This window comes from Myotis davidii, unplaced genomic scaffold (genome assembly GCF_000327345.1).
Source record: "Myotis davidii unplaced genomic scaffold, ASM32734v1 scaffold93, whole genome shotgun sequence".
Lineage (NCBI taxonomy): Eukaryota > Metazoa > Chordata > Mammalia > Chiroptera > Vespertilionidae > Myotis > Myotis davidii.
Genome location: NW_006292095.1, coordinates 4,164,724 through 4,191,654, shown reverse-complemented (window position 1 = coordinate 4,191,654; position 26,931 = coordinate 4,164,724). Strand labels below are relative to the sequence as shown.

At 38.6% G+C, this 26,931-nt stretch overlaps 1 protein-coding gene across 1 annotated transcript in view; it reads left to right on the top strand.

Moving 5' to 3' along the window:
- Window positions 1-6: 6 nt before the first annotated feature.
- The window catches only part of ADAM32 (ADAM metallopeptidase domain 32), a gene marked incomplete at its 3' end in the record, with an annotated part of 79,166 nt that continues 52,241 nt past the window's right edge, over window positions 7-26,931 (top strand). Inside the window, exons 1-9 of the mRNA XM_006765558.2 lie at window positions 7-106; window positions 3,019-3,098; window positions 6,265-6,326; window positions 9,814-9,889; window positions 14,360-14,436; window positions 15,987-16,164; window positions 19,172-19,240; window positions 24,612-24,683; window positions 24,878-25,044. Coding sequence (XP_006765621.2) covers window positions 49-106; window positions 3,019-3,098; window positions 6,265-6,326; window positions 9,814-9,889; window positions 14,360-14,436; window positions 15,987-16,164; window positions 19,172-19,240; window positions 24,612-24,683; window positions 24,878-25,044 — 839 coding nt within the window. The remainder of the gene's footprint in view (window positions 107-3,018; window positions 3,099-6,264; window positions 6,327-9,813; window positions 9,890-14,359; window positions 14,437-15,986; window positions 16,165-19,171; window positions 19,241-24,611; window positions 24,684-24,877; window positions 25,045-26,931) is intronic.

Below are 26,931 nucleotides of genomic sequence, written 5' to 3'. Positions count from 1 at the left end.
AACGGCTGCACAGGACGCCCGGACGCTGCGGAGCGGAGAAGAGCCAGCATGATCCGCTCGGTGATGCTGCTCGCGGGCCTCGGTGCTCTGCTGCGGGCAAGTCCCGGTAAGCCGGGCGGCCGGTCCGGTCTGCAGCGGAGGGAGGTGTTTCTCCTCTCCACGGGTCCCAGGACTGCCGTCCCCCTGCGGCCCGACCCGATGGAAACCGGGGTCCTTGCGGTCCGTGGAGGTTCGTTCGCCCTGTCGCCCGGCAGCTGGGTGCGTCCAGCCTCCCAGTGACTCCCGCGAGCGGGGGCGGATTTTAAAAAGCTCAGGGACACATCCCGACCCCGAGGTTGGCCCTGGCGTGTAGGCCTGCCGTGCGCGTCGCCAAACCGCCTCAACATTGCCCCCCGCAAAAGCACCCCCGGCACTGCACTGAAAGCCCACAAAACCGGCGCTCCTCGCTTCCGTAGGCTGTGGTGCCCGGTTGCATGCCTTGGCGTGCGGCCCCTTTCCTCCATGTGGAAGGTCAGGAGCACTGGGTTGAGCTCTTTGCACACTGCCATCTCGGGGGTTCGCTCTTCTGCGCCCCCTGTTGTACTGGTGAGGTTCCTTCTCATTGGAATTAAGATTACAGGTAATCCAGGATAATCCCTGTCCTTAAAGGTCAGATGGCTGGCCAACTCAGTTCTCAGTTACACTTGCCAAGCAATTGAAGGTTCACAGGTTCCTGGGGAGGATTATTCTGTCTCCCACCGAGTGTGGTACTTAGGGTCTAGGCAGGAGCGGAACCAGAGACGATAAAGACCTGACCGGTTTGGCTCAGTGGATGGAGCCTCAGCCTGCAGACTGAAGGGTCCCTGGTTCGATTCTGGTCAAGGGCATGTACCTTGGTTGGGGGCACATCCCCAGTAGAGGGTGTGCAGGAGGCAGCTGATCGATAAACATCGATGTTTCTAACTCTCTGTCCCTCTCCCTTCCTCTCTGTAAAAAAATCAATACACATATATGACCTGAGGCCATATGGATGGTGAAGGTATGCTGCCAGGTGAAAATGCCAACTTGCCGCGGCAATTCTCTGCTGATTGGGACATAGAAAACGGCACCTTTCTCTGTCAACACCTCTGTATGTCATTAACCTATCAGTGCCAATGCCCGTGTTCATTTGCTTCAGTAAAGAGACCTTACTTGGAACAGTGTTTGTTATTTCAGCCATCAACTGATTAAACTTACAACAGCTCATTCTCTATGAAATCACTTGCACCAATCAAACAAACAAAGTGGGAATATAATAGAGGCCACTCCCCTTGTATATTCTAAATCTTTTCATAGTGGGACAGCTTTCTGGGTTCAGAAAGACATTTGGTGTGGTGATGGTGCAAAGATATTCAGAGGTTTCTATCCGGCCCTTCCTACTGTAATAATCCTCATCCTGTAGGTTAGGTAGGCTAGATGGGGATTCCACAAGTTATTGATTAGATCGATTTCCACACACTTGCATAATTGGGCAATTTATGATATGATTGACTAGTAGACCCACGAGTACATGCATTGATCTGAACCTAAATTCCATCAATCACCTGACTTTTCCTGGTAAGCATACATCTTTTGCTGAAGTGAACCACAGTCATATTTTAGGTCTTCAAAATTTAGGGTTAGCTTAGATCCAGTATTTGTTATTTCACAGGTCTAAATAATTGGGTTTTGATTGTGTGCCTCCAATCTGAGGATTTTTCCTTTAGTTGGTCACTTCATTCTATTTCCATTTATTGATATGACAGATTTTAAATCTGAGTGATTCTTAATTATGCCATACATTCTATTGATTTTATGCTTTTGTTTTAATAAAAAGTCTTTTACCATAAAAATCTGTAACTTGCTTTACTTTTTGGGTGCCTATGTATTCTTTCTTCTCTTCATTTGTTATATTTTTAATCTGTTTTATATAATAGATTTACTCCTTCATGTAGGTAGTAACTAGTGATTCCTCACTGTGAGTGCTTAGGAAATTTAGTATCTTATTACTTCTTCCTACGGCCTGTTCTCCCTTTTATTACATGACTATGGTTTTAGTTCTTCTCTACCTGTATATCATTAAACAATATGTTTTTGATACACCACTTGATTTTCAGCTTTACGTCACACTTTGTGGACCATGCTGCAATAAATTTAAGGAAATCAGTATGCACATATGGCGTCCCTGTTTGCTGTACTTTGTGGCATCATATATGTTATTATGCCTACATAATCATTATTTATAACATTTGCATTTTATTAGATATCCACAATTCCCACAGTTGTTTTAATCTTTATTCTGTATTTATTTAATGCTCTCTACTACTAGACCTTTCCCTTCAAGTCTGTTGATATTTTTATTGGGAGAAGTTCATTTGCCTTGTATGACAGGCATGTGTGAACTATATTCCTTTGAGATTTTGCTTGTAAATATCTACCTTTTGACTCCATATTTCAATAACAGTTTTGCTGGGTAAAAAAATTCCTGGTTCCATTTTTTTTTTTCATGAAGATTTAAAAAAGACGTTGTTATTCAGTTTTTTAACATTGAAAACTATTGGAAGAAGTTCATAAGCCAGTCTGCTTTTCTCCCTGTATGTTCAATAGACTTTTTTTTCTTTTTGCTCATATGCCCATAGAATTATTTCTTTGTTTTAGGCAACCAATAATTTTAGTAGAATAATTTGAATTTTAATTAATTATTATTTTTTATTATAATACTTTCTAGTCTATTGTCTCAAGTATTTTAGTTCAGGAAAGTTTTCTGGAAGTTTATCTTTGATTATTTTTGCTCTATTCTGTTTTCTAGGAACAGCAAATTTTGTGTAAGTTGAAACTTTCCCCTGTGCTTTTTATGGCGTCATAACTATTTTGTCTGTTTCTAAATTGTTTTAAAGATTATTATAGGAACATACAGTGATAACTCATATTTGCAGAAGCGAATCTTATGAAACAATATCAACAAATATTTAGTTAGATTTAAAACACGGTTACTAACTGTTTTTTTTTTTATTTCTTAAGATTTTCAAAATTCGTCTCTACAGATTGTAGTTCCAGAGAAAATCCAAGCAAATACAAATAATAACTCAGAAGTAGAAAACGTAAGATATATTTTTCACAATCAATATTTTATATACATTTCTTATTTTATTGTATAGTGATAAAATATATCAACCTTACAAAGTATGAATATGTGCCTGGTGTTACTTCTAATAAGGAATTTAAAGTTTTTATGGTAAAAGCAAATATTTACACGAGGATGTTCTGTTTAATATTTGTCATTTCCTTATGGAAAACTACTAAAACTTCAAATTCAGAAAACAATGTAGAAGAAATAGGGTCTTATCTGAGTGCTGTCTCGATGATTCATATGAGGAGAATACATTTCTCCAAGACAGTTATGAAGAATCCTTTTTAATGAAAGCCTCCTGCCTCAATCTTTACCCCTGCATCTACCAGTTCTCAGAGAGAATAAGCCTTTTATTATGTTATTTTTGTCAGAAAGGAAGATAATTTATCTTCTTCATCAATCTATTTAACAAATATTTATCTGGACTAGTGTGTATAGCTTTATGCTAAGTGTCTTAGGAGATTAAAAAAGAAATACAATGAATCAAGCCTTGCTTATAAATGGTCAATACTTTGATAACACTTAAGTTTTAACACTATTATTAAGACATAGTTTGTACCCCACAGAATTCACCCTTTGTAAGTGTATACAACTCAGTGATTATTATATAATTAGAATTATATAAATTTACACTGTCTACTTTTAGAACATTTCAGTTGTCATAAGAAGTTCCCTCATGCTTATTTGCAGTTTTTCCCTGCTTCCATTCTCAGCCCTTGGCAAATGCTGGTTTGTTTTTGTTTCTATAATTTTGCCTTTTCTGGACATTTCATATACATGAAAATACATGATGTGTATATTTTTCATTGGGCTTCTTTCACTTAGGTTTGTCCATTTGGTAGCACTGATCAGTAGTTTATTAATTATTATTTTATTTTTATAACATTCTCTCTGGAGGATATTTTTCCATTGATTTTTAGAGAGTGTGGAAGAGAGGGGGAAAGACAGAGAGAAGTATTGATGTGAGAGAAACACATCGATTGTTTGCCTCCTGCACTCGCCCCGGCCAAGTCTCAGTAGTGACTAGGATGGGGGTCTCTTCCAATAACTCATGCTTAGTAAGTATTCGGTCTTGAATGTGGTACATTGTTGTGTCAATTTGCATACTCCCTCCTTATTGGCTGTGGGCACCACTATCTTTATTGCAAAGTGATGATTAATTTGCATATTAATCTTTTATTAGATAGGATTGCCACCCATGTTTTAACTTTTAAAAAAGTAGTGATAGAGTTGAAAACAGTACAAATTTTGTTCAAGGATTTCCTGTTTAAAAATATAGGAAACAAGCCCAGCTGGTGTGGCTCAGGAGGTCACGGTTCGATTCCTGGTCAGGGCACATGCCCAAGTTGCAGGCTAGGTTATGCAGGAAGTGGACAATCAGTAATTCTCCCTCCTCATTGATGTTCCTCACTCTCTCTCCCTCTCATTTCCTCTCTCTGAAAAAAATAACATATTCAAAAAAATCAGAGTGTGTGCAGAACCATTTTATTTTTATGAATTTATTATTATTCTTAAATCCTCACTGGAGGATATTTTTCCATTGATTTTTAGAGAGTGTGGAAGAGAGGGGGAAAGACAGAGAGAAGTATTGATGTGAGAGAAACACATCGATTGTTTGCCTCCTGCACTCGCCCCGGCCAAGTCTCAGGCCGGGGAGGAGCCCGCAACCGAGGTACATGCCCTTGACCAGAATCAAACCTGGGACCCTTTGGTCCACAGGCCAGTGCTGTATCCACTGAGTCAAATTGGCTAGGTCATTAATGATTATTTCTTAATAGATGTGGTTAACATTTGTTTATCCATTTACCACTTGATAGATATTGGATTGTTTTCAGATATTGGTTATTAGAATAATTCTGTTATGAACATTTATGTGTGGACATAACTTCACGGTTCGATTCCTGGTCAGGGCACATGCCCAAGTTGCAGGCTAGGTTATGCAGGAAGTGGACAATCAGTAATTCTCCCTCCTCATTGATGTTCCTCACTCTCTCTCCCTCTCATTTCCTCTCTCTGAAAAAAATAACATATTCAAAAAAATATAGGAAACAGGCAATACATTTTAGGACAATGGTTGAAATGATTTTTGTACCTAATGGAGTGAGTTTCACTGATATAGATATATCTTCTTATCCCAATGATGCCACCTAAGTAGATATTCCAGCATAGCATATAGGCTCTTCTTTTAGAAGAGCTTAAAATTCAGTTACATATAGATTTCTAATACTGTATAAGTCCCCATATTGGGCCTATTTTTTTGTGTGTGGAAATAGAATGTATTATATAATAGATAAATGCTAAACATTTTAAAACATAAAACAATGGAATTTTTATTTTGATGAAAAACCTGAGTTTACAATTATTTAGTAAATGAAGAGCAAACACTTCATTTTCTTACCCCATAACTCTTAATAAGAAAATCATTAGTAGATAAATACCTATGAACAGGTTAAGGATGAGGCAGACTGGATAATAAAACAGTCTGCCTGGTTTCACCTCTGGTTTCACATACCCTGCATGTGACTCGCTCTAAAAGGGTGAGAATGGCCCTGGAGATAACTGAACTGTTAAGATATGGGCACTAAATCTCACTCTAATCATTCAAATAATCCCAATGATAATACTCATTTTTTTGTTCATCATGGGCAATTAATTATACCTATTTTACTGAAGGAATACATATTTACATTACATTGTGCATCACAACTATAAAAATGGCTAGAATGGCTCCATGTAACCATATTTATAAAGTACTCCTATATAACATTCTGCATTTTATCTGGGGTGTGACAAATATTCTAAACTGATAGTACCTCAGCTGCCAGTTTCCACCACTTTTGAAAAGATCTAGATAGGTGAAAAAGGACTGTCCTTCGTACAAAGAACCAATTTTACAAACCTACTGCTAAATACTTTTATATAATGGAAACCTCAGGATGCTAGAGAAATACTCATTTAAGAAACCATTAAGCTACCTTTGGTCTTTACATTTTTTTATATGCTGTTGCAGATTTAAAATCACATAATTTGAGATATTTTAATGACATTTTAAGCATTGTTTGGAGGGAATAATTGCTGTAAAATTGTTATTCCTATTTCATTTGTCTTTACTCTCAGTTCTTTTGGATCTTTTTTAGAAACAGATATCTTATATTATTCCAATAGATGAGAAGCCATATACTATTCACCTTAAGCAAAGGTACATTTTTTATTCTTTAGTTTTGGATTTCTTTTATTTATATGAATTTGTTTACTTGTAATAAAAATGGGCTATTTAAAATAATATCTTTGTTATTACATTTTTAGTTGTTTCAGATGAATGGATATTCTTCTGTGAATTAATGAAATTTTTGATGCTAATGCTTCATGATATTAGCCTTTTGTTACAAGGGGATTTAGAAACAAACAAACAAAAAAATAGAGACTCGTCTCCTGAACTTTAATCAATAAGGTCTTAAGTTGGTGGAACCAGCAGGATCTGTATAATCAAGGCAGTATATCAAAATAACTAAGTCTGTAACTGATTGTATTAAGATTTGATCAGGGAGTTAGGTCCACCATCAGGATATGGAATAAGAGATTTAATACAGAAATTAGATGATACACTGTGTGGGAACTAGTGAATAGCTTATGGAAAATAGTACTAGTTCTATATCATATTTCAGAGAATTGAGAAAATAATTGAAATAACTTTTATAGGGTTTAATTCTCTAATGGAAACCCAGTTGTGAAAAGCTGGATAGGAAGTAATTTGTGATTTTCAAGAGGTCAATATTAGTTAAATTTTGGGTGTAAAGCTAGACTACATGGAATGAAGGAGAGGCTAATTTGAGACCAAAAATAGTAAGTGTAAATGACTTACCAAAAATATTGGGCAATGAAAGAAGAAGAAGGAGGTCAGATGAATGCTTTCAAAGAAAGAACAAAGTTTTTTGGCTGAGGGGAAGTTTCTTAAAGAGAAATGTGTAAACAAGTGACTCATTGTGTAAGATGCCAAAGACTGGTGTTGAGTAAAAGAAGAATTAAACTATTCCTATAGACCAGCCGTTCTCAACCTGTGGGTTGCGACCCCTTTGGCGGTCGAACGCCCCTTTCACAGGGGTTGCCTAAGACCATCCTGCATATCAGATATTTACATTATGATTTATACCAGTAGCAACATTACAGTTATGAAGTAGCAATGAAAATAATTTTATGGTTGGGTCACAACATGAGGAACTGTATTTAAAGGTTGAGAACCACTGCTATAGACAGAGGGGAGAATATGGTAAATGATAACACAAATAACTTTTCAAGACTGTCAAAGGCAGAGAGAACTCACATTGCATTTGAACAACTCATCAGGACTATGAATAGTGGTAAGAAATTTAGGGACTGGAGCATGGGATATGGATAGAGCATGTGTATATTGTTTTGGGAAATTACCTACATAATGATTATGACAGCATTTTGCCAATTATGTTATTGCAAATAACTTATGTGAGAAATAACGAGAAGCAGAACTATGACTGTGTAGAGGAAGGGTTTTTTTTTTTTTTTCCTTTTTCTTTTTAGAAATACTGAGGTGGCAGGAAAAAAGATTAGCTAATGGATTAGATAGAGTGAGTTGTGGATGGACACAGAACCTGGCTGGAGATCCTAACCAGAACTTCGCTGGAGATCCTGACCAGAACTTGGCTAGAGGAACCTGGCTATGATGATCACCCGATGGCTGCCTCCGTGTCAAGAGAACCTGACTAGAACTTGGACAGAACCTGGCTGGAGAACCTAGCGAGGGAACATGGCTACAGAACCTGGCTGGAGATCCTGACAAGAGAACCCAACTATGCTGATGAACTGAACACTGCCTCTGTGCCATTCATTCCTCCTTCGCCGACTCCGTCCACACCTTTGGGGACCCCTGGAACCGCTGGGGTTGGACCCCGGCAGCAGAGATTCAGTGAAGGAGAAGGGGAACAGACCTGAGTCAGGGCAAATATGGACTCATTTTTGGAGAGGTTGTTTATGAAGCGCTTGTGGGAGATTCCAGGAGTAATGTTTAGTTGGAAAGTAGATTTGGTCTAGAACTGTGGTCGGCAAACTGTGGCTGGTGAGCCACATGCGGCTCTTTGGCCCCTTGAGTGTGGCTCTTCCTAAGCCTTAGGAGTATCCTAATTAACCCCTTCCCCGGCAGAAACGTGTATACTCGTTTTCACAAAATGTTTTTTTTCAGTCGCTGATGAGTATACTAAGAAAATATTCTTTGTTTTTTAACCCCTTCCCCGGCAGAAACGTGTATACACGTTTTCACAAAATGTTCTTTTTCAGTCGTCGATGAGTATACTAAGAAAATATGGTAAAAAAATATATGGTTTATAGGAAGGCGAGTTACAAACTGTTTTCATAACCAGCATCAAAAATACTATATAGAACCAAAATAAAAAAATTAGTCTGAAAAAGAAACGTTTTTAACAAAAAAATTGTTGGGGAAGGGGTTAAGTTAATAACAGTGTACCCACTTATATAGTTTAAGTTTAAAAAATTTGGCTCTCAAAAGAAATTTAATCATTGTACTGTTGATATTTGGCTCTGTTGACTAATGAGTTTGCCGACCACTGGTCTAGAACATGGAAGAGAGGTGTGGGTTTTAAAGCCATTTTTTAATGTAAGTATAAATGAAACACCAAAAAGAAACAAGATAAATCTATAGAGGTGGGAGTGAATATTAAAGGTGAGAAGGAAAAACAACCCACAGATGAATGCCATGGAAACATTTAAGAGAAGAAGGAAGGATCCAGAGGAAAGGATTTTCAGAAGTAGAACGATATGAGGAAAACCAGGGGGAAATGGTATGATTGGAGTTGAGTAGATGGTTTAAGGAAGGGGCATGTGGTCAGCAACAGGAAGTGCATTACAGTAGTTCTACTTGACTTCAAACTGCCTTTTGGATTTCACAACTAGAGGGTCATTAGGTAAGTAACCTATATGAGATCAGTTTTAGTGAAGAATTCCCAACAGAAGCTAGTCTGGGTGACCTGGATGGAGGAGTGAGCTTGAGGTAAGGAAGCCCAACTAAAATAACATGGTAAATACAGGCAGCGGTACCAGAGAAGGCTGGACTTAGAATGTAGTTTTAGTGCCTGTGTTCTGATTAATAAGACTTTTACACAATACTCTTGCACTTCTTTATAAAGGAAATGTGTATTCATGGTAATACAATTTAGGAAAAAGGAAAGAACAGACAGCTCTCATAATCCTACATTCAGTTCATATCTTTGTAAATTTTAAAATGCTTTTCTCTCATCTTGTAGTTCCTTTTTCCCGATTTTCTTTGAAGGAGTCCAATAAGATAGGACAAGTACTTTGAGTAAATGTGTATTCCTTTGAATAAAAATTACATAAACATCAAGAGAAAATATCATCTGTAACAGAGGTTAGCAGACTTTTTCTCTAAAGCCCAGATAGTAAATAGTTTTGGCTTTGAGGGCATAAGTCTCTGTCAAAATGACCAGACTCTGCTGCTGTAGCAGGAAAGCAGCCATTGACCATAGGAAGTCACTGGCTGTGGCTGTGTTTCCATAATACTATTTACCAGCACAGAGGAGGGTGGGTCAGATTTGGTCTGAGGGTGTTAGCTTGCTTGCTGCTGCTTTATATGTTTTAAAATGAATAACTTTCAGAATTCTCTCATTCTTTTTTATACTCAGATTTTTTTTGGCAGAGAATTTTATGGTTTACTTGTATAAACAAGGATCTGTGAATTCTCATTCTTCAAATATTCAGGTAAGATTTAAGTTCTATGTTATACAGATTTTTAAAAAACCTTTTTTTTATGTTGAAGAAATTCTTTTCTAATACAGCAGACTTTATTCGCAGGGGATATAGTTAAGGAATCCATTATTGTGTGTGCCTAATTTCCCCTAATTTCAGACTTTCCTGAAATCTTGGTAAATTAAAGAAAATTAGAATGACTCAACACCTTCTACTCTGCCTAGAACATATTACCACTTAATTAATTAATTAGTTTGTATTTTGTTGACTTAATGAACATAAAAATTAATAAGACAAACACAAATATTACTGGACATAAAATCATAGATTGAAAACTTTTCCTTTTTGTACCCTCTATTCCAGTGATTTTCAACCAGTGTGCCACATTGATATTTTTTAAAACATATTTTTTTAAAAATATATTTTACTGATATTTTACAGAGAGGAAGGGAGAAGGATAGAGAGTTAGAAACATTGATGAGAGAGAAACATTGATCAGCTGCCTCCTGCACACTCCCACTGGGTATGTGCCTGCAACCAAGGTATATGCCCTTGACCAGAATTGAACCTGGGACCCTTGAGTCCACAGGCCGACGCTCTGTCCATTGAACCAAACCGGTTAGGGCTTTTTAAAACATATTTTATTGATTTTTTACAGAGAGGAAGGGAGAGGGAGAGAGAGTCAGAAACATCGATGAGAGAGAAACATCGTCAGCTGCCTCCTGCACACCTCCCCACTGGGAATGTGCCTGCAACCAAGGTACATGCTGTTGACCAGAATCGAATCTGGGACCCTTCAGTCTGCAGGCTGATGCTCTGTCCACTGAGCCAAACTGGTTAGGGCCCACACTGATTTTTAAAACATGCAATACCTGACTATTTAGTCTGAGGCAGTGATATCTTTTCCCTTAGATCATCAAATAAAGTATGACAACTGCCAACCCGAGAATGGCCATCTGGTGTGAATGAATTAAAATTATTCCTATCTTTTTGTCAGATCGGCAAAAAATGTATTTTTTTCTGTGCTGCAGAGTTTTAGTAATTGGTTTATGTGTGCCATGAGATAAAAAAGGTTGAAAATAGCTACCCTCTCCCATCCATCAAGAAATTCTACTGAATCTACCCTTATAGTATATCTGTAATCTACCCTCTTCCTCTGTCTCCATCAACTGGAACCACTCTTTTCCAAGTAAGCATCTTATTTAATTGGACTAGAGGCCTATTGCACAAAATTTGTGCAGCGGGGTGGGGGGGGATGGTAGATGGGGGGAAGGGTCCTTCAGCCTGGCCTGCATCCTCCCACAATCTGGTACCTCTGGCTCCTAACTGCTTGCCTGCCTGCCTAATGGCCCCTAACCACCTCTTCCTTGGCCACCACCGCTGGGGCTTAGTCTGGAAGGTCGTTCGGTTGTCCAGTCTAATTAGCATATTATGCTTTTATTTTTATAGATTATTGCCAGAACTTTAATAATCTTTCTACTTCCACACTTTGCCATCCCCTTGAAACAGCAACCAGATTGATCCTATTGAAATCTAGTCAACAGGATCAATGAATTTTGTGCACCAGGCCTCTAGTCACTTCTCTGCTCAGAACTTTCATGGGATGACCACCTAATGTTCACAAAATGAAAACCAGAGTCATTTCAATATACTACAGCTCTTATACAGTTTGGTCCTCTTCTCCTGTCTGACCTCATTTCTTGTTAGTCTCTGCCTTACCTGTTCCAATCATATTTCTCTCCCTGCTGTTCTTCAGACACACCAGACATATTCTTTTAAGAACTTTGCATTTTCTATTTCCTCTGATCCAGATGTTTGCTTTCCATTGATTTTTAGGGAGAGTGGAAGGGAGGGGGAGAGACAGAGAGAAACATCAGTGTGAGAGAGACACATCTATTGGTTGCCTCCTGCAGGCACCCTAACCAGGGCTGGAATTGAGCCTGCAACCCAGGTACGTGTCCTTGCCAGGAATTGAACCTGGGACTCATCGGTCTGAAGGCCCTTACTCTGTCCACTGAGCCAAACCGTACTAGGGCCAGATGTTTGCTCTTTTCCAAAATAGCACATGTTTTTCTCCTTCATTTACTTTGGATCTTTGCTCAAAATCACTCCATTAGTCCTTGACTAACCCCAATTTTAAATTGCATTCTTACCCTTAGTTCTCTTATTTTACCTGTTTTGTTTTTCCGCCAATGGTATCAACATATGATGTGCCATATATTTGGTCTATTTACTTTATTTTCTGTTTCTCCAGTGCAATATAATCTTTCATGAGGCCAGGGTTTTGGTCTCTTTTATTCACCAATGTACCCCCAATACCTAGAAAAATGTCTAACACATAGTTAGCATACTAGTATAATAAAAATGTGTTGAATTACTGAATTGGACACTATGTTACTTTATTATATTGGATAGGACCATCAGTTTCCTTTTCTTCTTTTTTCCTCTCCTAGGCTCCAACATAAAGCAATGTGTTAATAAATCTTACACTGATTTTTACCAAGCGTTATAACACTATTGAATCTTGGAAATTATATAATACTAGAGGCCCGGTGCACAAAAATTTGTGCACTCGGGGGAAAAGGGGGGGGTCCTTCAGCCTGGCCTGTGCCCTCTCGCAGTCTGGGACCCCTTGGGAGATAACGACCTTCTGGTTTAGGCCTGCTCCCGGGTGGCAGAGGGCAGGCCCAATCCCTAGGTGCAGCCACTGGTCGGGCTCAGAGCAGGGCCAATCAGGGGGTTGGGGCACTGCCCCCTGTCACTCACAGAGCAGGGCCCATCAGGAGGGTTGGGGCTCTGTACCCTGTCACGCACAGAGCACGGCCCATCGGGGTTGGGGAGCTCCCCCCTGTCACTCACAGGGGAGTTGTGATAGGGGAGTTGGGGCACCGCCCCTGTCACACACAGAGCAGGGCGGATCAGGGGATTGGAGCACCGCACCCTGGGCCTTTGTTTACCTTCTGTATTTGATACAATGTTGCGGTCCGGCTGGCTGAAGCTCCGCTGAGTAAAGCAGGTTTCTGGGGGTTTTTCAGCTTCTTTATTCACAACATAGTTACTTAGAGTTGCAGCTGAGAGGCCAGCAAGTCAGGTGGGGAATGTTGGAGTCCTCCGTTACTGAAGCAAGCAAGCCTCATGTTCGCTTCCAGCTGCCTGGCTGCCAGCCGCCATCTTGGCTGGCAGTTAATTTGCGTATCGCCCTGATTAGTCAGGGTAGCGGTTGTACGCTAATTACCATGTTTCTCTTTTATTAGATAGGATTCCTCTTTTTCTGTGACGATGTTTGCTAGATCTCTAGCATAATTATGTGGTGATCAGAGACCAAACTTTGTATGATTGAAATAATTTAAAATTTATTCTTGTGTTTTATGGCCAGAATATGGTTTCATTTTTGTAAATGATCCAGGTTATTTGAAAAGAAAGTGTATTCTGCAGTTTTTTGTAATTGTCTAAAGTTTTACATATGTCTCCTTTATCCCCAATTGACCCCCTCCCCTATCCCTTCCCAGCCCAGGCAAGCCCCCACCGCCCCAGTGTCTGCGTCCATTGGCCTTGCTAACATGCATGCATATAAGTCCTCTGGTTGCTCTCTAACCCCCTCCCCTACCATTTGTCTCTAGATCGATCTATTCTTGTTCATCAAATTATGTTGATCATTATATCCCACATATGAGTGAGATCATGTGATCTTTATCTTTCTCTGACTGGCTTATTTCACTTAGCATAATGCTCTCCAGTTACCCAAGTTTTAAAGTGTAGTGTTCTATCTGTATTAAGTTGTTAACATGCTGTTCAAATCGTCTATAAATTCGCAGTGCTTGATTTATCAGTTACTGACAGAAGTGTATGTTTAAAAACCTTTTACTATAAAAATATATATCTATTTTTATGAATTTTTTTCAATTTTGACTTTATATATTTTCAAGGTGTGTTATTAAGGGAATACAAATTTAGGGTACTTATATCTTCTTTGTAAGTTGAAACATCATTTTGAAATGTCCCTCTTTATCTCTAGTCATGCTTTTTGCCTAGCGTCGACTTTTTTTTGTATTAGTATAGTTTCAAAATCACCCTTTTCTTTTTGTTGTTTTATTGTATCTCTTTCTAGTTCTTCATTCTTCCTATATCCTTATATTTTAAATGTTCCCTTTTAGCAGGATATTAGATTTAAAAGAAATTAAGATTCATAATCTTAGTCTTTTAATTGATGAACCAAATTTATATACTGGGAAATAATTTTACCAAAAATATGAAATTAATTTTGGAAGCATGATGTAAGATAATAATCCCTAGTATTAATCTGATAAGAGTAGTTCATACAGTAAAAGTGGAAAATGGGTGACTTTTTATCTGAATATTGCTTTATTCATATTGATATAGATTGTATAGCCTGGGAAAATATTCAGAACATTTTATCAAATAAGAAATTATTAGAAAGTTTTTTCAATTCCTAAGTAACCACTTTGCTTTTTACTTTTCTAGACTCAGTGCTACTATGAAGGATATGTTGAAGGATATCCAAATTCCATTGTCATACTCAGCACGTGCTCTGGACTGCGGTTATGTATTTTCTACTGTTGATATGCCAACATCATAGTTATGATATTTGGCTGCTTTGGATTTGTTTTGTTGATATTTAGTGTGAAGCTGGAAGAAAATTCCCATGTGGGAATTATTCAGTTATACTCTGCTGTCCTTTTACTTCTCCTCACTGACCAGATAATTTCTTACCTCCTTGAAAGTTTAGATTTTCTGGCATCCTTGCTCTCTCTATTTTTTTTTCTTAACTACAGAAATGACAGTTGAACATGCTTGACTACAGGAAGTTTGAAAAGCTAAATTCAGTATAGCTTATTTTTTTCAGCAAACAGAATATTTTGATACCTTCCATGTACCAGCTACTAGCCAATGTTTGGAGGTATAGAGAAATAAATATAAACAAGGCATGCTTTTCTCAAGGAAAATTATTTTCAGAGAGATGAAGTCAATTCTGTATAAACAAATAATTATTAATATGGCATTATTTTTCTAATAATATCAGTGTCTTAAAGTCTCTAAGAATTGTAGGGTTTCATCCTTAGTGCTTAAAGAGTTTCCCATTATATCAGGAAATTTTTCATTCTCAATTGGTAGCATAGGTTCCTTGATTTACAAAAAAAGTGCCTCTGTGCTTTTACATGTAACCCTGAAATTTGTTTTTTTCTGGGAGTAGTCACTTGAACTGTTACCTGTATTCAGGGAAGAAGGGTTACAAAAGTTGTTTTACTCTTTAAAATCTTGCTTTAAATGGCTATTTATATAAAACCCTAAACTACGGGTCAACTGTTGGACTGTTCGACTGGTCGACCATTTGACTGGTTGCTGTGATGTGCACTGACCACCAGGGGCAGACGTTGAATGCAGGAGCTGCCCCCTGGTGGTCAGTGTGCTCCCACAGCAGGAGCGCCTCTCAGCCGACCAGTGGGTGCCAGATGCCCGGCTCATGGCTGGTGAGCGCTGCTGCAGCTGCGCTAGCCTCTCCCGCTTCCATAGCAGTGCTACCAAGCATGTGGCGGCAGGTGCAGTGGGGCCAGGATGAGTGAGAGTGGCACTCGGTCTGGGCTCGGGCTCCTCCCCAGCTGCTTGCTGCTTCACTGCATTACTATGATATCCCCTGAGGGATCCCAGATTGTGAGATGACACAGGCCAGACCGAGGGACCCCATTGGTGAACAAATATGTGCACTGGGCCTCTAGTTTAGTTATATTAGCACTGCAATCATTTTTTTTAAGGCAGTACATACCAGAGAAAAATTCATCATGATTTCTATATTGCCTTCTTAATGTCACTGACTTGGAAGACGGGGAACTACTTGATCATTGTTAATGCTGTGCACTATACCTAGCACTGATTGCACAATTTCTGCTGCATTTATAATCATAAAGGAAGTGAAATGGGAAGTTAATTTTGTGGTTTGGAGATGTTTTGTCTCTTCAGAGTCATATCCCAAATATAAAGGTTTTGGGTCAAAATATTATACTCAAAAACGGTGTGTATTTTCTCCTTTTTTGACTCTGTCAGTTTTATAAAATTGACTAAAAGCACTTGTTTGTTATCCTTACTTTTACAGAGGATTGCTGCAACTTGAAAATGTTTCTTATGGAATTGAACCTCTGGAAGTTGAAGTTGAATTTCAGCATCTTCTTTATAAATTAAAAAATGAAAACAATGTGTTTGTAGTTCATACAGAAAATAGCCGTGGCCTAGAACAAAATCCAATGGACTACAGCATCTCCATAAGTGAAAAAGTAAGTTGCATATGCTTTATTACTACTTTCAAGATAGTTACTGCATTTAAAATTTATTTTAAAAAAGAAATTTATTAACTTCATGTATAGTTATAGCAAATATACTTTCCTTAAGAACAGCCTCATCTTTTCTTAGCCTTTTATAATTTTCCTGGAATGAAAAGCAGCATATATCATCATTTCCGGCTTGCAACAATCTATACTTTTAATTCTTATTTTGTTTCTTATAACTTTCTAAAAATTAACTAGTGTGTTTCAGTTTCTGCTTTTATCTCTATATTTCTGTATATTTATTTAATAAATTTCTGTATATTTATCTCTATATTTATTTAATAAAGCCAATATTAATAAAGGTTGCATTCATAACCAAAGAGTCAGCATTAATGAAATTATAGATATAATTAAAATGTCATAAGCAGGATTGTCATGTGTAGCCATGTAAATTGTTCAGTGTACACCCTGTATAACTGCATGTTTTGGTCCTTGTAAAAGTAATTGTGAGAAAGAAAAATTCTGTGGCAGGTAAAAGGCATAAATATGCATAGCTTGTTGAAGAGGTATATGGCATTGCTAGCTGTTTACAGTACATGTTCTCATTTTCTGCCAGTTTTTAAAAATAAAACCCCTGGGCATGCAACAAAAGACATTTCTCAACCTCCCTGCATTTAAGTAAGGCCATGTGATAAAGTTGTGGCTAATGACATTTGGGCAGATGTACTATATAATATGTCTGGATTGAATTCTAAAGGAAGGGGGTTGATACTCTTCTCCCCGATCCTGTTGGCCACATTGTGGACTTGTTGACACACCCTAGTCCACAAGGTCAAGGAGGATATCATGTGTGTCAGAGCATTAAGGTAAAATGAGCCTTTCTCCTGAAGAACTTACAAGACAAAAACACCATTTTCAGAATTTTATGTGAGAGAAATAAACTCCAGTATGTTTGACCTTCTGTTACTTGTGTGTATCTGTCATAGCTTCCAATCCTGTGTCCAAAATAATAATATGAATCAAATGTACGGTGAAAGTAAGGGGCAGCACTGAAGAGTTCAGTGCTATTACATATATGTATATAATTTAAAATGAAATTCTGTAAACTAAATACTAACTTTTCTCTTCTCCTCCTGGGAATTTAGGAGGGTAATTCACAGTAGCTTAAATTATCCACTATAGTGGACAGTGTTAGTGCTCTGGCCAGAACCCCTTAAGCCTCCTTTGACCGTGTTTTTGTAAATATAGGGAGTGAGTGAGACTCTCTGTCTTTGTGCTTTTGCTTTTAACATCTACAATCTGTGACTATTTAAAAAATGTGTTTATACTTAAAATTATTTTATTTCAGTTGTATTGACATATAATTGGCATATAATAAATAATGTGTTAGTGTAAAGCATACATCATGATTTGACATATGCATATATTATGAAATGATCACCACAATAAGTCTAGTTAACATCCATCACCACACATTGCTCAACATCACTAATCATCAGAGAAATGTCAATCAAAACCACAATTAGATACCACCTCACACCTGTTAGAATGCCTATTATAAAAACGACAGGAAATAATAAGTCTTGGTGGGAATGTAAATTGGCACTTCCTCTATTGGAAAACAGTACGGAGATTACTCAGAAAATTAAAAATAGATCTATCATATGATTCACCAGTTCTGCCTCTGGGAATATATCCTAGGAAATGAAATCAGTATCTGGGGGAAATATCTGCACTCCCATGTTTATTGCACTTTATTTACAATAGCCAAGATATGGAAGCAACCTAAATATCCATTGATGGATGAGGGATAAAAAAAATGTCACACACACACACACACACACACACACACACACTAGAATATCACTCAGCTTTAAAAAAATGAAGAAAGTCCTATCACTGTGACAACATGGATGTATGTGGAAGATATACTAGTATGCAAAGTGATATAAGCCAGAAACAGAAAAACAAATACTGTGTGATCTCACATGTGGAATCTAAAATTGTCAAATTCATAGAAACAAAGAGCAGAATGGTAGTTGCCAGAGGGTGGGGACAAAGAAAATTGGGGAAATGTTCAAAAGGTATAAAGTTGTAGTTATGCAGAAAGAATAGATTCTGGAGATTTAATATACAGTAATGTGACTATAGTTAACAATACTGTAGTGTAAACTTGAAATGTGCTAAGAATGTTTATACTACGTGTTCTCACCACAAGAAAGAAAATGGTAACTATGTGAAGTAGATATGGTAATTAGCTTTACTGTGCCAATTATTTCACAATCCTATATAATAAAAGGCTAATATGCAAATTGATCAAACGGCAGAATGACCAGTCGCTATGACACGCACTAACTACCAGGGGGCAGATGCTTAACACAGTAGCTGCCCCCCTGGTGGTCATTGCACTCCCACAGGGGGAGCACCGCTCAGCCAGAAGCTGGGCTCATGGCTGGCGAGAGCCTCTCTTGTCTCTGCAGCACTGTTAAGGATGTCCAGCTGCCGTGGCTTAGGCCTGCACCCCGCCATCAATCGGACATCCCCCAAGGGCTCCTGGACTGCAAGAGGTCACAGGCCAGGCTGAGGGACTCGCCCCCCCCCAAGTGCATGAATTTCATGCACCGCGCCTCTAGTGTATACATATACAGGCAGTCTTTGGGTTATGTTGGACTCGTGGTTACATCACCATCTCCCATTTATTTATTAAAAAAAGGTTATTTTGATGTATGTACATGTGTGCTTTATGTTTTTTATTTATTTACAAGTAAAGGTCAGGAGTTATCTTTCTTTAAAATTTTTTTTTACTGTTTCACTTCATTAAATCGCATTAAGTCACGCTGTAGGAATGGATGTCTGATATAGCCCGAGGATCTACTATATAGACAACAAGTATTACACCTTAAATGCAGCTTTATGTCGACCATGCCTGAATGAAGATGGAAAAAGATGTAAAAGTTTAGAATAAACAATTTATAAAAGCTTTTATGTTTTTAAATACCATTTTTTTTCTCTCTAGCCAGAATCAGCTGTTCAAGATTTCATTCCTCTTTATCTAGAAATGCATATTGTGGTGGACAAAGTTTTGGTATGTGTTTTTCTTTACTTTTAAATATTTGGTATGAATATATGATTATCCCTTGCTAGATAGGAACTTAAATATTTTAATAGTCTTACTTGTAAGTCATTGAACAGTGAAAACATTTGCAAACTGAAAAAAAAACCCCGCATAGTCAAAATTATACTAGTTCTATCAGTAATGTTTTATTCAAAATTTTTACATGGTGCTTCATCTCTTTGGGGCTTCTGTCAATCCATAATAACTCCTGCAGATGCTCTGATAGGGACTGGGGATAAAGCCAGCAACTGAGGTACATGCCCTTGACTAGAATCTAACCCGGGACCCTTCAGTCCAAGAGCTAATGCTCTGTCCACTGAGCAAAACAGGCTGCAGCTTAATTCATTTACTTTTAATCTATATGTGTCTTTATATTTAAAGTGGGTTTTGTTTTTGATTCACCCTCATAATCTGTCTTTTAATTGGTGCATTTATGCCACTGACTTTCAGATTGCTTACTGATAGAGTTACTACCATATCAGGCAGCTTCTGGAGCTTCTGGGGCTCCTGGGGCTGGCCTGCCTTGCCACCCAGGACCGGATCGAATTCTGGGCGGCAAGGCAAGCCAGCTTTAGCCCTGGATGGTGGTGCGCTGGCGGCTCGCTGTCCTACCTGTAGTATGCAAATTAGCCACCATCTTTGTTGGCAGTTAATTTGCATATCACACTGATTAGCCAATGGGAGGTGTAGCGAAGGTATGGTCAATTACCATGTTTGTCCTTTGTTAGATAGGATTAGTCATGTTGGATTAGGGCCCACCCCTAATTGCTGAGGTCCAACCCCAGCAGGTCCAGGGGTCCCCAAAGGTGTGGACGGAGTCGGCGAAGAAGGAATGACATGGAGACAGCGTTCAGTTGATCAGCAGCCTTGCCAGGATCTCTAGCCACAATCTCCAGCCAAGTTCTGTGCCCATGTTCTCTTGCTAGGTTCTCCAGGTTCTCCAGCCAGGTTCTGTAGCCATGTTCTCTCGCTAGGTTCTCCAGCCAGGTTCAGTCGCCAGGTTCTGTAGCTGCGTTCTTCAGCCAGGTTCTGTCTAGGTTCTCCAACCAAGTTCTGTAGCCAGGCTCTGTCTAGGATCTTTTGCCATGTTCTCTCCAGCGAAGTTCTTCTGTCTCTAGGTTCTGTCTTCTAAGTTCTGTGTGTAAGTTCTGTCTCTTGTTGTCTTGTTACATCTGTATTTATACCAGTTGATTCAATCCTATCAATCTCTATTCCAAAGGTTAGGGCATTTCTTATCTCCATTCCAGGGAGTAAAGATTATGTAGCTTAAGCATGATTGTTCATAGTTAAAGAGATTAATTACCCGCCTGGCACTTAGTTAAGGGGTTTTATTCCCTTCCTAACTTTAGGGGAAAATCTCTACCTGGGGAAACAACCTTTCTCGGAGAGATGACCTTGGTTAAAACACTTAGTGCCAAGAGAGTGAGAAAACATATTAAGAACAGTATGCCATATATGCCAGGTCCCTTGAAACAGCAAGGATGGACTGGCTCCTGGCACCTAATGACCTCATTTTAATTTGATTATGTTGTGCCCAGATTTCAAGGTTCCCAAAAAGCGCACCAGGGAGCCGGCGAGTCCGATGCAAAAGCAAAGAGTCCTTCATTTCAAACCTAGGTTTGGCTCCCCTGCCCCCCCTTACTGGCACAGCAGCAAGTGGCAGAGAGAGCCATAATAATTTTTAATTGTAATATTTGTTTTACCTGACATTCTTTAAGCTTTTAATTCTTTGCACATGAAGAGCAGTATGTAGAATTGAGAATGTTTTGTCCTATAAAATATTTATTGGCACAAAAGTGATGATAGTATAGCTATTTATGGGAAATGCTTACATTAATGTCAGGATTTTTAAAATCAGTTTTATTAGTGCACCTGTTCCAATCTATTGTTTACCTCGTTTGAACACACCTCTAGATGCCCGATTCCCATAAACAATTTGAGTACCTTTGAACTTCAGGACCTTGGAGTAATAACTTAGTTTATACTCAACCAGTTCTGGTTTTGTTTCCCCTATATTTTAAAGATTTCAGAAAACAGGGATAAAAATATATTTTTCAGATTTTATTCCGTTGATAAGTGTTGGGTTGTCACACCTGTGGACTACCACAGAGAATGTAAGTTATACTCACTGCTAGTTCTTTGTAGGATTGTAGAGCTTTGCCAGGAAGCCAGAGTTGAAGGTCAAAGTTAGGTGAGATTTGGAGAAGGATATGATAATACTGGATTTATTAGAGTGGAGGGAAAAGGGTACAGTGAATATTTAAGAGAAAATTAAGATACTTCTAATAAAGATGGCTCAATTTCCAAGTAATATTTTGGATTATGGAAGTCATTTTGTTTCATGATTCTGTTATAAATTTTGAGAGTTGTTTTAAAAGTTTATTATCCAAATTGTCAGGTTTGCCAACCATATAATGCTGATTAAACATCTCCTTTCTATTTTCTTATACATATTAAGATATTGTTTAATAAACATTATTTTGTTCATCAGTTTATTTTATTCATTGGGTTTCACATATAAGTGAGATCATGTGATATTTGCCTTTCTCTGATTGGCTTACTTTGCTTAGCAAAATAATCTTCAGGTCCATCTGTGCTGTTGCAAAGGTTAAGAGTTCCTTCTTTCTTACAGCTGCATAGTATTCCAGTGTGTAAATGTACCACATCTTTTTATCTGCTTATCTACTGATGGGAACTTTGGCTGTACCCAGATCTTGACTACTGTAAATGATACTGCTATGAAAATAGGGGTGCATATGTTCCCTATGATCATACCATGGAATACTACTCATTAATAAAAAGGAACTGAACTTTTGACACATGGAATAGCTTGGATAAACCTCAAGAAAAGTATGCTGAGTGTAAAAGAAATCTCAAAAGGACACATACTACATGATAACATTTATGCAATATTGCTGAAATCACAGATATAGAGAACATATTAGTGACTGCCAGGGGTTAGTACATATAGGAAGAGGAGATGACTGTTATTATAAGAGGAAAACATGAAAGAGGCTTGTGGTTATGGTATAGTTGAGTTGTCGTGACTGTGGGGTAGTTATGCACGGCTACATTTGTGATACTTCCACATAAAACTACACACACACACGAGTGTATACATAATTGTTGAAATCTGAATAGGTTGTATGGCAATACCAATGTCAAATCCTATATCTATAAATCATAACTCTGGTAGGTGTTTCAGAATCACCATTTAAAAATATAGTGTAGTGACTGGGATTGCTGGCAAGAAAATTGGAGGAGGAACCATTTAAGAGATTATTTCAATAATTAAGGTATAGCCGAAACCGGTTTGGCTCAGTGGATAGAGCGTCGGTCTGCGGACTGAAAGGTCCCAGGTTCAATTCCGGTGAAGGGCATGTATCTGGGTTGCGGGCACATCCCCAGTGGGAGATGTGCAGGAGGCAGCTGATCGATGTTTCTCTCTCATCGATGTTTCTAACTCTCTCTCTCTCCCCCTTCCTCTCTGTAAAAAAATCAATAAAATATATTTAAAAAAATAATTAAGGTATAGTTTATTAATAGGAATTAGTAATAGGAATAGAAAGAAAAGGACTATTAGAAAAGTTAATGATGAGATTGAATTAGAAAGGCTTATAAAATTGATTAGATGTATTCATTCACTTCAATTTATTCAGTGTGATATAGATGCCAGTTACTATTCTACTTATTGGCTATACAGTAGTGAACAAAACAGAAAAAGTTCTGCTCTCATGGAACGTGTAATATAATAAAATAGAGGCCCGGTGCATGAAATTTATATGCAGGGAGGGGGGTGTCCCTCAGCCCGGCCTACACCCTCTCTAATCTAGGACCCCTTGGGGGATGTCCAACAGCTGGTTTAGGCCTCTCACAATCTGGGACTGCTGGCTCCTAACCGCTCACCTGCCTGCCTGCCTGATCGCCCCTAACACCCCTGCCTGCCTGCCTGATCGCCCCTAATAACTGCCTGCCTGCCTGATCGCCCCTAACCCCTCTGCCTGCCTGCCTGATTGCCCCTAAACACCTCTGCCTGCCGGCCTGATCATCCCTAACTGCTCCCCTGCCAGCCTGATCGTCCCTATCTGCCTCTGCCTCGGCCTTGCAGCCTGGACCCAGGATTCCCTCCCTCTGGCTGGCCGCAGGCACCTGGGACCCGGGCTGGCTTCTCTTGGGCCAGGCGCCTGGGACTGTGGGTGGATGGCTTTTCTCCCTCTCCCGGGCCGCAGGCACAGGCACCCAAGACCGCAGGGTGGGTGGCTTTGCTAGGGCTCAGCTTTGTTAGGAAGGATATCTGGAAGATGTCCGGTCTAATTAGCATATTATCCTTTCATTAGTATAGATGTGGAAGGTCATAGATGATAACACTCACTGTAGTAATGGAAATGTAAGGAGCTGATTTTTTGAGTATGGATGAGGAACTTAGTTTGGATATGTTTAATTTGAGGGTCATGTGGAACATCAAAGGGATACTGAACTTCAGAGTTATGATTTATAGATACAGGATATGACATTGTTACTGCCATATAACCTATTCAGATTTCAACAATTATGTAAACACACGTGTGTGTGTGTGTGTGTGTAGTTTTATGTGGAAGTATCACAAATGTAGCCTTGCATAACTACCCCACAGTCATGACACTCAACTATCCATAACCACACGCCTCTTTCATGTTTTCCTCTTAGAATAACAGTCATGTTCTCTTCCTACACTTTCTAACCCCTGGCAGTTACTAATATGTTCTTTATATTTGTGATTTCAGCAATATTGCATAAATGTTATCATGTAGTATGTGTCCTTTTGAGATTTCTTTTACACTCAGCATACTTTTCTTAGGGTTTATCCAAACTATTCCATGTATTAAAAGTTCAGTTCTTTTTAATTACTGAGTAGTATTCCATGGATTATGCCACAGTTTGTTTAACAGGTTAACACATTGAAAGATTTATGAGTTGTTTCTAGTTTTTGGACTTTAAGAATACAACTGTTATGAACACTTATGTGTAGGGTTTTTTGTTTGTTTGTTTTCTGGCAGAGGTATTAGTTTTTATTTTGGGAGGATAAATGCCTAGGACTACAGCTGGGTCATGTGGTAAGGCCATTATTTGTTTTGAAAGACATTCCAAAACTACTTTCCAGAGTGGCTGAATAATTTTACATTCCCACCAGCATATATGAGGGATTTAATTTTCATCCATTTTTTTTTATTTGTTACTGGTTTATTTATAATGGTTCTAACCCCAAAGCAGCCTCAATCCTCTGAGAGTAGATGGAGAGTAAATCTTAAACATGTTGCATAACAAACTTTTATTTAAATTTAAAATTAATTTTGTTTTTCAGTATGATTATTTGGGCTCTGATAGCATGTTAGCAACAGATAAAGTAATCGAAATTATTGGCCTTGTAAATTCGGTGAGTATTTTCATACTAATTTTGAAAAATTCATAGTAGTTTTAAAATTATAATCTTTATTAACTTGATGTGGCACTTCTGAATAATTGTCCACATAAACTGAGCATAAATATGTCAAAACATTGAATTAATTTCTCAGTCATTAAAAATAACACAAAGATAATTTTTTCATGTATTATCTCTTTTGTTTTTAGGTATTTGCCCAACTTAATGTTACTATTGTGTTGTCATCATTGGAGTTGTGGTCAGACAAAAATAAGATTTCTACAGTTGGTGAGGCAGATGAATTATTGCAGAGATTTTTAGAATGGAAAAAATCTTACCTTACCCTAAGGCCTCATGATATTGCATATCTATTCATGTAAGAATAATGTTTCAGTATTCTTAGAAAACAAAGACCTGAGATAATTATGTAGCTTTATTTAGGGAATTTTATTTATTTCTGACTCTTCCAAAGGCAGAGGGGAAGGAAGGGTAGAAAACAGAAGTTTTTCAGAAGCAAAAGCTAACGGTCATCATTGGTTGACTGGTCTCACAAGAATGTTAAAGGGAACATCTTTAGCTGAAATGAAAGGGTATCTATACTGATAAAAGCCTATGTGGTCGTCACTCCCTCACGCTGTGACGCCCTAGGAGGCCGCCTGCACAGTGGCTCCTGTGGTGGGCGGGGCTGTGTGAGTGCGAGGCATGCGCGGATGGGCGGGAACTTGACACGGTGGCTCTGGCAGGGACTGGACCAGGAGGTGCATCAGGGGAGCAGATGGCGGCTGTCGCTGCCCAGGGCTGGCCCGAGGCTCAGACAAACCTCTGATGGCAGCTGCTGCTGCCCAGGGCGGTCAGAGGCCCAGGCAAGCCACTTTGAGGGCCTGAGGCTCAGGCAAGCTGCATTGGCTTCGAGGGCCGTGGCTCAGGCAGCCTCGTGGCCATCACTGGCATCAGCAGAGGGGTGATGGGACATGCCTTCCCCTGATCGCCTGGTTGCCTCCCGCAGAGGGTGGCCAGACTGTAGGTTAGGCCCGTCCACTCTTCCACCTCTTGGTGGGGCAGCGGGCCTAAGCTGTCAGGACATCCCCTGAGGGCTCCTGGACTGTGAGAGGGGGCAGGCCAGGCTGAGGGGACCCCCCAACAGTGCACAAATTTTCATGTACCGGGCCTCTAGTTAATTAATAACAGGAAAACATATGAAAGTTTAAATCTCACTGATATATATCTATGTATCTCCAAATTTGATATAATGTTGTAAAGATGGAGGGATGGTGTTAATCACTTACAAAGCTACTTATGAAGGTTAAAAGACCAAAGTAGTAAAAACAATCATAGCTTCAATAATTTGTTAAGATAAAAAGATTTAATTGTGACACCAAAAACATAAAATGTGATGGAGGATGCAAAAATGTAGTCTCACGATATGTATAAACAGAAGTTGTTTTCATCTTAAAACATACTGTTACAAATATAAGTTGTTTTATGTCTCATGCTAACCACAAGCCAAAACCTGTAATATGTACACAAAGGATAAGATAAAAGGAATCTAAGTATACTGCTATAAAAAAAATAAATCCCAAAGAAAAAGAGTAAGAGAAGAGGAAATGAAAAGTTTTAAACAGCCAGAAAAAAAATGAATAAAATGGCAATAAGTACGTAGCTATCAATAATTACTTTAAATGTAAATGGAATAAAATCTCTCTCAAAAGAATAGCTAAATGTATAAAAAACAAGATCCACATATATGATGCCTACAAGAGACTCACTTCAGATGTAAGGATGCATACCAACTGAGTATAAAGGGCTGGAATAATATATTCCATGAAAATGGAAACCAAAAGAATTCTAGGTTAACTATACTTCTTTTTTTTTCACACTTTATTCTCCAAAATAATTTTTATTATTATTATTATTATTAGTTAAAGTATTACAAATGTATCCTCATCTCCCCCATTAACCCCCAAACTCTCCCCCACACACTCACAATCCCATCCCCCTGTTGTCCATGTCCATTGGTTTGGCTTATATACATGTATACAAGTCCTTCGGTTGATCTCTTCCCCTTACCCCTGCCCTCCCCTACTTTCCTTCTGGGGTTTGATAGCCTGATCACTGTTTCTCAGTCTTTGGGTCTGTCCCTTTTCATCAGTCTATGTTGTTCTCTATAATCCACAAATGAGTGAGATCATGTGGTATTTATCTTTCTCTGACTGGCTTATTTCACTTAGCATAATGCTCTCCAGTTCCATCAATGCTGTTGCGA